Here is an 11,440-nt window from a genome sequence, read left to right as displayed (position 1 = left end):
TGCACACAGATCCAGAACAAGATGGGGAGTATGGCTATATTCAATACCTGGCAGTGAAGGATGTTTTTCAGTATCTAAACATTGGTGTCCCCGCTTCCTGGGATATGACTCTTGACTATGCCACAGCCAGCATTCACACACCAGATCATGTTGTTAGGAATCACATTAATATGATAAATATTTGAGACAAGTCAGGTGATGTAAAACCTGTTACTAGACAAAGGCAAAAAAATTAGTTTAAAATGTATCTTCAAATCTGTTGCTGACTAGAAAAAATGTGTTTACTGAAAAGGGTCCTCTTCCTTACACCCCAGCTTATTGATAGGTTAGCAAGGACTTGTGGTCACATCAACAAGTTAAACGGCAGCAGCATCCTCTTCTAGAGCCTGATCCAAAGGCCACTGAAGTCCATGGACTCATTTAGCTGTTTCCTAGCCACAGGAACATCCTGTGAAAACTGGACATGTTTTTACCATAAATCCTTTTCAAGTGAGTATTGTAGGGACAGGATTCTATAATTGTACTATAAGAATTGATGTAAGCCTTGATTTCATTCTGCTAGCCACCCTTTTTGAATAAGAGAAAGGAATGACTGTTTGAGACTGGGATCCTGTTTCCCATATGCATCACAATTAGGACCTGTTATAAAGTTTAGTTAGTAAAAGACAGGATTTTGTATTGTGTCTATGATAAATGGATTAGAGAAATGTTGAGGGCTTGAAGCCATGTGAATCATTTTAGTTATAAGATTTAGCAAGGCTTAATTTACAATGTATTCTGCTACCTTTGAAGGTTTCTGTGAAAGACTGTGTGAATGAGGAATGCACGCATCAAGAAAAGATAAGGTTTGAAGGCCACTGTTAACCAGATGGTCAAGAAAGGAGGGGTGAAGATGCCTAAGGAGACTTATGTTGCCAGAGAACCATCAGTGCACACCCATGATTGATGAAGGGCAAATTGACGACCCTGAGGTGAAGGCTAGCACCCCTAAGGACAATTGATTAAATCGGAACCGGGACAGGATAACCCCCTCGGAGGTGTATTGGAATGTTTACATCAAAAGACACACCAATTAAGAAGTAACCGGTCATAAACTTACACAGCAAAATCCATAGACTTCAACAAAGAGAAAAAAGACTATCAGAACAGGGTGCTTGGCCTTGGGACTTTGGGTTCGTCTTGCCACACTCCAGGAGCATCAGATCGCGACCAACAGAGCCCTGCTCCCCTCTGTGACCAATCTGACTGGCCACTAGATTGATCCAGACACTGGACTGGTAACTATAAACATCAACTGGCGAGAGAGAGAGAGAGTGTGTGTGCGCGTGCACGCGCCAATGGACTTCATTCCTGGCCTGCAGCCTTTCATTTTTTATATTGAAATTTCATCTGCTTGATCACAAGTCAGCTTTTTGTGCAGCTCCTCCCTAGTATCCTTTGAGCACAGACTGCTGTCTGCATGAGAGTTTTTTAAAGTGGATAAATGTCCACGATGGAACTAAAACTAGCTTGTTACTTAAATTAGCTGTCCAGAGATAAGTTGGTCACATCTTTGATGCCACACACACAGAAGGCCACTGCTCCTCAGGCTACATTAAGTGATCCACACGTTCAATCTGTCTTCAAATGGCACTGTGTATTTTACAGAGGAATTCTTGTTAAGCACACACAAATGTGACCGCTGAAGGATGCAATATATTTCCCATAACATTTTATTTTGAAAATCCGGGGGAGGCTGGTTCACCTTTTAGATGAACGTTATATACAAAGTCTTATAATTAAGACTGCTGTAAAAAAGAGAAGGTGTAAAAAAATCTTTCAACAGGATTGGTTTTATTTTTGTAACAAAAAAAGTGCATCTAGAACTAAACTAAGACGTATTAAAGAGCAAAAGTGACCTGATACATACAAACGAAGGAGCTGCTGAGATTTAAATGGTAGATTCACAGCTCAAACATAGGAAAGTAGTAGTAATTCAGACTTCTGTGTGCTTTAACAACAGTTAAGAAACAAGGTAACTGAAAAAAGCCTCTTCCTTAAACATTGGTGAACAGAAGAATAACAGGAGATACATCCAGTGGATACTATAGGATGGCATTGTGAAATGGAAGATCAGCTCACAGTTTTATCACTTTCTCCATTTTCTATTAATTTTCTTTTCTTTTCATCTGTTTTCTTCTTGAAGATGCTATTTCTGTAGAACTGAAGTTCTTTGATGCTTTCCCTGATGTCATCTAGTGCTCTGCAAGAGAATTAAGTAAGGTTTCAAAATGCACAAACACTCAGGCTAAATTTGGATTCTGATGCATCTCACAAATTCCAAACTGTAAAAAAAAAAAAAAAAAAAAAAGTAGAACACTTGAGAAATATATGGTGCACAAAACTGTCAGTTATAAAACCACCTTCGCTAGACTGAGTAATACAGGAAACAATAAAAGTTCAGCAGAGCAGGCATGCAAGGAAGTAACACTTTACTTTTTGGTTTGTGCTACAGTGGAGTCGCATCTTACGTGGGGGTTAGGTTCTAAAGTCAGCACGTAAGGCAAAAATCGCATTTAGTCAAAATTACCCTTGAAAATCCCTTAAATCGCCCATAAAGTACTGTATGCACTCCATCACATTAAGATTGGGATCAGCATCTATAGCACTATGTATCCGAGAGAATATAAGCCTCAGGTACGTGCCCTTGAAACTGCAAATTACGCCTTGGTCCAGAGGTTGGAGGATGGACATGGGGGGAGGGGGGGAAGACTACTTCAACGTCATGTGCAAACTAGAGGGCTGCAGGGTGGCCAGGAGCATTGTCTATGATCAGCAACACTTTGAAGTCAAGTCCTTTCTCCTCGAGGTATTGCTTGACCTCCGGAATGAACACTTGTGGAACCAATCCAGAAATAATGCTGCTGTCACCCAAGCCAAGCCTTTTTATTTGATTGCCAGAACACGGGCAGGAGATTTTTGTTCTCCCCGTTTAGGACACGGGGATTTGCAGCCCTGTAGAGCAAGCCCGGCTTTATTAAATGCCCAGCCGCATTGCCACAAAACAACACAGCCACACAGTCTTCATTGGCAGATGCAGCTTCACCAGTAGTCTACACGTTTTTGAGGTTGAAGCATTTCCTAAAACTGTTAAGCCAACCGTGGCTGGCTCTGAATTCGTTCTCATCAGAAGGCTGTCCCTCTTCGGTAGGAGGTTTGAACAGCACGTAGAGGCTAAGAGCCTTTTCTCGCAATGTGTTGCCATCGATAGGCACACGTTTACTGTTCATGTCTTCCAATCTTCACTAAAGTCTTATGCACCTAGCTCGTCACCTTAGCAGTTATTGGAGCACTTGATGCCACGGCTTGACGAATTTCTCTCTCTCAAATCTTGATGGCACAAATGCTAGATTCGTTGCAGCCATATTTACGCGCCGCGTTGGAGACCGACATACCATCTCTCAATAAATCCAATACAGCCAGTTTTTCCTGCAGCGTTGGAACAGATCGCTGTTTCTTCGGTTGAGCACCAGATGAAGTAGTTGGCTTGTGTTTAGGGGCCATGTTGTACGAAAAATACGTACAGTATCTTTAAACACTAGAATCACACTCAGTGCAGCAAGATGCTCACACTATAAGAGGCATGTGGGAACTGAAACTGACTGATGGAACAGCAGATTCACATCTCACGCTCTCTCTGGGGCATATGCTCATTGAATAGAATGGTAGGCAGAATCACCTACAGTATTTACAGGTATCTTTTTTTTTTTTTTTGCCAAGCGTGTATAGTTGAATTCGTGTAAGTTAAATGCGTGTATGATGCGACTCACCTGTATTATGCAAGGCATAAGCTCTAACAAGCCAATACATTCCATGACATCAGAGGACTGGACTAGATGACCTCTAGAGGTCCCTTCCAGTCCTATGTGTCTAGTGTAGTTGAGGGTAAAGGCAGGTAAACTGAGTTGAACATGTTCTCATTTGATGAATATGGAATGTAACACTACCTGGCTTGAAAACCAAAAAGGTTAGTGTACCCACTTTTGTTTTTTAAATCACTGCATGACTTCAACTATTAAAACAAGTATTGGTATTAGTCTGAGATGCCTTATAATGGACAAGGACTCAAGAGACCCATGTTTTATTCCTGGTTTGGCCAATTATCTGCTGTGAGACCCTGAGCAAATTGCTTTACCTCTCTGTTTCTCCTCCCACCCTTTGTCTGTTCTATGTAAGCTCTTTGGGACAGAGATGCTTTCATTATGTATTTGTACAGCGCAGGCAGAACTGAGGCCTCGCTGTGCTAGGCACAGTATTAGGAAAAACATGGGGGCCAATCCTGCCCATATTGAGGTTGATGGCAAAACTCATACAGACGCCATAGGGCTTTGGATTAGATTCATGGTGCTGGTCCTGAAAAGCTTACAACCTAAGAGAAAGTGTTAATACTTTCTACTGCATGGCACCTGCCATAATCAGACTTTAAAGAGAAGGATATGGCAAAGAACAGAACTACACAGACTTCCTGTGCCATTGGCCGTAGAACTAACATGTCAGGTTTTCAAAGAAATGGGTATGCTCTGTATTCCAGTAGAAGAGAGTACTATAGTTTAAAGATATAAAAAATGTACTGCATTAAAAGCAATAGTGGAAGTCTCACCTGTGAGAAGCCACCTTCTTTGGTGCAAATTCAAATTCTTCTGAATACCAGCGCCTGTATATGGAAGAAATTGAGTTTTAAATCCAGATATCTTAAATATATAGTCAGAGGCCTCTTTGGGTTTGCTACAATGGGAAATGTCTCTTCAGTGCAAAAATTTGAATTTCACTGGCATTCAGAAAAGTCACTGTTATAAGCACCAAAATAATATACAGTAACTCCTCACTTAACGTTGTAATTAAGTTCCTGAAAAATGCAACTTTAATTGAAACGCTGTTAAACTAATCTAATTTTCCCGTAAGATTTAATGTAAAAGCGGGGGGTTAGGTTCCAAGGAAACTTTTGGGGGGCAGACAAAAGGTATTATATACTGTACAGTACTGTACTGTGGTTGGGAAGTGCCCCTGGCTTACCCCACACAGGCACAACCCGCTGCAGGCAAGGATGCTAGGAAGCACCTTTGCAGCAGCAGTGGCAGCTTACCTGGAGAAGAATTGGTGCCGACTTTGCCGGGGGATGCTCCAGGCCCACCTCTTCTTGTCCCCACTCCACTCCAGACCTACCTCTTCCCACCCCCACTCCGCCTCCTCTCTGGAGCACACTACATCCCCACCCCTTCCTGCCTCCCCCTCCCACCCCGAAAGTCCTAAGCACAGCCAAACAGCTGTTTGGTGGCGCTTACGACTTTCTGGGAGGGAGGGGAAAGAGTGGAGATGCAGTGCTTCCCCGCTCCTTCCCCTCCCTCCCAGCACTTCCTCCACCGCCAAACAGCTGTTTGACAGTGCTTAGAACTTCCCTGGGAGGGAGGGGGAGGAAGCGGAGAAGAGGAACTTGTGTAATGCTCCCTGCTCTTCCACAAAATCTTACAAGCAGCGGACAGAGCAGGCAGTCAAACGACATTATAAGGGACTATTGCACAACTTTAAAAGAGCATGTTCCCTAATTGAGCAGCAACGTAACTTTGAAACAACGTTAAGTGGGAGGACATTAAGTGAGGAGTTACTGTAATCCATGTGAGAGCTAAACACCTCCCCACTCTGCATGCAGTTCAGTAAGTAGGTCCTCGTCCTTTTTCTGTTTGATCCTAGTGGAATATCTGAAAGAACTAAACAGCTGCATACTGCTCTTTCCCCGCTGTCCTCCTCTCTTGTTTTAGAAGAAAATTAGTAAAATATAACTAGAATGCCTTAGATCTTTTTACACAAACTTTGTATGGTATTTACCTGCAAAGTTCTTTGACAGTGCTCACATCAATTATCCTGTAATGAACATGCCTCATGAACTGAGGCATATATTTGTCAAGAAACTTCTTATCTGCATGTACAGAGTTTCCTAGAAAAAGACAAAACAGATATTTCTTTCAAAGACTTTACGAAGCTACCGTGAATTACATCCGAACTAGAGGTAGGCTATGCATCCTGAGGAAATCACATACGACTTCTAAATGTTTTCAGTCAGCTTGTAAGTCTCATGTTCCAATAAATATGATTTTAAAGGTTTCTGTCTGATTTTCACTCTGGGATCACTTCTGTGTGGTTTAAATATATAATCTCTCTGCACTGAATTCTTCAATTACTTCCTCTACAATTTCTGGGTCACAAAAATAATTATTTCAATAAAAGTAAAAATATTACACACACAACCAGCTTTTCCACTAAGGGTATATAAGCTTTACTGTTTGTTTAATATAGTTTCCTCAGGTCATCCTTTTGACCTCTGTGAGTCAGGGTTCTGAGTCACCATCAAGTAACAGGACTTTCAGAATAGCAGCACTTAGAGGTTGACTGTATTCATATCAGCCATTAGGGAAAAACAAGGTGCATATCTGTGATAGCAGTTTGTGAATGCAAAACATAAACAGTATCAACGCAAAGTCACACTAGTAATGACATAAATGTATAATGAAATATTACTACTAACAGGAATTTGTTTCCTGCAGATCTATAGGAATTTTCAGAAACTCATATGTAATATCTGCTTTAAGCAATTTATAGAATGGATGATACCTAATGCTGAACTTCCCTTGCTTAATGAAATTTGATTGAATGCAGATCTCCAAGTAGGAGACTAAATCACCCTGGCATTGTGCATTAACAGGCTTTTCAAAGCCCCACCGAAAACGAAAGGAGGATTGATTTTATTAGTATTAAAGTACACATTTTACCTGCAAGAGGACAGAGGCCAGGGGGTGTTTGCTGTCGTACAAATGACAGAAATTCATACTCTGCTTGCTGCAATGAAATTGTACTTTCTTTCACTGCCTTAGTAAGGCCAGACTGCAAGAAAGAGGCATCCATCACCAATCAAATATTTACCATTATTTAAAAATACTTCTGGCATATTTAACTAGCAGTCAAATGTTACCTAGAAATCAATAACTGAAACAATAACCAACTAATGGCACGTTTAATGCCCAGAAGTATTAAAAGAGACAACTTAACTCTTAAATTTAACCTTTTGGGAGGACTTAACATTTTACCAAGTGCATCCGTGTTTATCCACTTCAATCCTAGCTAAGGGACAGATTCTGATCTTACTCATGTTGAATAACATCCCTACTTCACTGACTTCAATGAGACTACCCAAGGAGTAAGGAATAGATTGCATGAGTAAAGCACATCACAACATGGCTCTGAGCAAACACACATCCCTGTGACTTTTTTCCACCTGCTATTTTATGATGTCTCAGTCCTGAATTACTCAGATTTTGTACAAATCTTTATTTATATGCATCAATAACTGTATCTCTTCAAAAAGCGGTATATGTTGATTTATTAAATGGATTATTTATTGGATGGTGTCAGTTAAATTAATGGTCTGTAAAGCATTTTAGCTTTAAACCCTACTTTCAGGGATTTGGAATCAATGCTAGAATGTTCTGCAAATATCTGTGTTTTTTGTGGTTGTTTTTAATCTAAACTGGAAAAATATGAATTGACGTTTCTAAATTAGAGTGCAAATACATATGGATGTTACTGGCTTAGGACACCTATAACTCAAAAAAGTCTCATTTTTTAAAGTTAAATATCACTTATGTTGTCAATCTGCTGTAAGAAGTTCCTAAAGCTGTATTTCCAGCTGGCTGTGCTGTATATTTCCATAGCTGTGCCACAAAAATGCACTTGGGTCTATCAGATTGTATTTAAAAATTTCATTGTGTAGCTGTGTTTTCCTTTGTGTTCTAATCTTATATATATCAGTTAAAAGTAAGTAGCTCTGCATGAACAAAGATGACTTATTTCTGAGCTGCTTCCATCTCCAATTCACTTGAGAAGTAAAACTAGGTTTGGATTCTCAACTGAAGGAGGACAAAAGGATCCACCACATGAATTACTTTGTTTTCCAAAGACCTGCTGATCTTTCCTAGAGAGAGTAAGATGCCTGAGAGGGATTAATGGGCATTTTATAACTTTGGCACTTAATCAAAAACTACCCTAAATTTAAATATAAGGTGAAGGCTTGGAAAATCTATTCACTTTCTTGCCACTGGCAAGCAGGAAACTTCAATGGTGATTGAAGGAGCCAAAATCATCTATTTCTGCAAAATGTAAGGTTTCAATGAAAAATTAACGAGGTTTCCAGCCCATAGTATTGGGAAAATAATCAGCCAAATTTAAACTAACTGTAAATTGATGCAACATTGTCTTCCCAAGTCTGTTAGCATTTTTCATATTTTTTTCAATCAGTAGCATTGTGAACCAGACAAGATGCTGTCAGTATAGCTGCTTAAATTCAGAACCCTGTAGGCATCAGTGGAACTAGCAAGAGTCATGTCAGTTTCACACTGCTGCTCAGAGCTTTCCCAAGCAGCAGCCCCTGGTGGCCCACTCACTATCTTTCACATCGGCCATTGTTGGTAGGTTTATTGCTCTCGCTAGAAGGTGTCTAGAAAAATTTTCAAGGCCTATTCAAAGATGCTGCAAGTCAAGATTGTTAAGGCCCTTTGGACAGTCTCTTTCAGGTTAGTCTTGTGGTTAAGACACTGGATTAGATCTCAGAAGATCTGGATTCAATTTTCAGTTCTGCCATGGAGTTCTTGTGAGATTCCGTACAAATCACAACCTCTCTGCCTCAGTTCCCCATCTGTAAAATGGGGATATTTCCTTTCTCCCACCTTTTGTCATCTACATTTAGAATGTAAGATCTTCAGAACAGGAACTTTCTCTAAAGTGTTCATATAGCACCTCACACAATTTTGAGATTAAGAATTATAAAATTGCTACTAGTTACAAGGAAGCAGAGATTCTCGTACTATTGCTCTAGAACCTTTACCTTCCCATGATGCTCTTTACACCATTCTGACATGCCATCCAGCAACTCATCTGGCTGGTTTATAATCAGGTTGGGACCCTGTTAATGAGAAAAAAAATATTAATATAATCTAATCCTAACAAAAAAGATCATTCTAAAGCTTATCATCAGACAAAAGGAATCTGTCTACCTCCTGTTGACACTTCTAGCTTTAAAAGGGAAATTAGGAGAAAGCTGCCCATCTTGCTCTGCACAACAATCTTAAAACCCATGTGGTGGGAAATGCCTCCCCCACCTGCTATAAACTATCAAGTGATTCTGTATGAATAGTAGCCTGTGGTTCCAGTTGGTCTCTCAATGGCTTCTAACATCAAGTTTTCTTCGTCTACAAATAAAAAGGCATAGTGGCCTTCTTTCTTCCACAGTTGATAACTCAATCTGGGATGTGAATATCAAGTCAGGTTCTTTCAGGCTCATGCACCATTTGATTGGATTCTGTAACTGGAACTTATTTAACAAGTGATGAGCCATGAGTCAGAACTGAATCCAGTTGCCTCTCCCAGCACTGTATGTATTTTGCAGCGCTAAGTAGTAGTGAAACCTTATTCTTGTCACTAAAGCAACAACATATGACTCATAATGTGTAAAGAGGAAGCACAGGTCTATTCAGTAAGATACTGCCGATTTTACAGGGACATCTTCCAGGTTATAATCACATCTTAAAAACAGGCATTTTGGAGTCAGCAGCTGGCAAACCTTTCAGTACTAAAAAGAGACATGCGACACTGTCAACAAGGTTGTTCAAGAATGCAGGTTATCTTCCACTAACATTTTACACACAGCCACAATCCAAACAGCCCTCAGAAACATGTACTAAAAATTGTTGTTTGACTTGTATTCTAGTCCACAGGTGGCACACATCTGGAAATTGCATTTATGAAAGGGCACATACCACGCTGGCTGCTTGTTAGCCAGATGGTTCAAAAAACATTGAAGATAAAAATATTCCACTCTAACCTAATAGACAGACAAACCTTCAAGTATAACAAAGTAACAGTACCAGGCACTAGTAATCAGAGGTACGCCAGTACACATTGACTCCAAACTCTAACCTACCTCAGCCAAAATGTTTAAATCAGAATCAGTTATGAGACAAGCCATCTCAATGATCTGGTCCTTCTCTATGTCCAGTCCCGTCATCTGCAAAGGCAGAAGCAACAATCGTAAGAAGAGAGAAGAGCTATGTTTTATACTTTGCAGGGAATGTATGTCTTAACAACGCTTTAATCCCAGAGTTGGGCTCACACTGCTGTAATGTTTGGTTTTTTTTCACGAACGCTTTGCACTGATTTCAATCACCAGTAGAAGGGATTAAATAATCAGTGTCGGCCAAATTGAAAAAGGAAAGGGGAATTTCCGAAGCTTCTCAGGGGGCTGTGCAAATGCTTGGCGAGTGAATTTAGAGCAGAACGGCTCAGCCATAACTAGAAAAGAGACCTGGACAGCTGGAACGCCCAGGGCCTGACTCCGAACAGGATGCTTCCCTGCCATCTGAAGCAGCAAAGTCAAACAAGTGCAGAGGCCAACCTACAGCCTGGCAGGATCAAAGAAAAGGGAAAGGCTCTGGAAGTGCAGGGAGCCGACCCAGGCCAGGGCTTGGTCTCTGAGGTGTTTCCCTCCGCTCTGTCCAGCCTCGTGCTAAACACCCCAGCTAAGGCCACCCCTAGGCTGTCCTGCGGGGGCCGGGATCTCTCCTCCTGACCCCCAGCCTGGCTTTCACTTGCACACCCCCCTCCACGTGCGACCCCCGGCACCCGTATACATGGGGGACCCCCCCCCGGCACCCGTATACATGGGGGACCCCCTCCGGCACCTGTCTGACATGGGGCCCCCCTCCGGCACCCGTCTGACATGGGGGGCCCCCCCCGGCACCCGTCTGACATGGGGCCCCCTCCGGCACCCGTCTGACATGGGGCCCCCTCCTGCCCCCTCAGCCAGGCACAACCCCATGGAAACAGCCCACCTGCGTGCCCCGAGCCCCCCGGCACACAGCCAGCCCCCCTCACCTCCAGATCCACCCAGACCATCCGCTGCCCCATGCTGCCCGCAGCCATGGTCGCCCCGTCCCGGAGCCCGGCTCCCACTGCCGCCAGCAGCCGGCGCCCGTTGGAGCCCAGCAACCAAGCGCGCATCGCGACAGGCCGCAAAGTGTCCACCTGGGGACGACAATTCCCAGACGCCCATGCGCCATCTCCCCACGCCTTGCTATGACTGGGCCTGGCCCGGGGCTTGCTGGGAAATGTAGTCACCCCAGGGCATCACGGGAAGCAGTATTCGCCCCCGCCTCCCGAACGGCAGTGCATGCTGGGGCTTGTAGTCTCCACACTATATCTGTCCACGTTTGTACCACCGCTAACTCTCAGGGGCAGATGGTTACAGTTTTTATTCTGCTCCAAGCGCCTCTCTACAGGGAGTATTTTACACTGAGGTCTGTTTAGTTTGCAGGTCCTAGTCCATGACTGGGGCTCCTGGGCACTAAGTTAATACAAA

General features: G+C 42.5%; 1 protein-coding gene across 2 annotated transcripts; it reads right to left on the bottom strand.

The window, feature by feature from the left end:
- Positions 1-1,816: 1,816 nt before the first annotated feature.
- REXO2 (RNA exonuclease 2) lies at positions 1,817-11,114 on the bottom strand. Of its 2 annotated transcripts, none has more exons than XM_073320835.1 (7): positions 10,957-11,110; positions 10,007-10,090; positions 8,912-8,989; positions 6,804-6,915; positions 5,863-5,971; positions 4,640-4,693; positions 1,817-2,242 (listed from the first exon to the last, which is right to left on the bottom strand). In XM_073320835.1, the coding sequence occupies exons 1-7, from the start codon at positions 11,080-11,082 to the stop codon at positions 2,113-2,115; spliced, it is 693 nt and encodes a 230-aa protein (XP_073176936.1). In that variant the 5' UTR covers positions 11,083-11,110; the 3' UTR covers positions 1,817-2,112. The 2 variants fall into 2 exon arrangements, with proteins under 2 accessions (XP_073176936.1, XP_073176937.1); XM_073320836.1 differs by lacking the exon at positions 1,817-2,242 and adding an exon at positions 2,249-2,324 and having other exon boundaries at positions 10,957-11,114.
- Between the last annotated feature and the right edge of the window lie 326 nt (positions 11,115-11,440).

This window comes from Lepidochelys kempii, chromosome 22, assembly GCF_965140265.1.
Source record: "Lepidochelys kempii isolate rLepKem1 chromosome 22, rLepKem1.hap2, whole genome shotgun sequence".
NCBI lineage: Eukaryota > Metazoa > Chordata > Testudines > Cheloniidae > Lepidochelys > Lepidochelys kempii.
The sequence above is the reverse complement of the archived record's forward strand: the minus strand, read 5'-3'. Positions and strand labels throughout refer to the sequence as shown.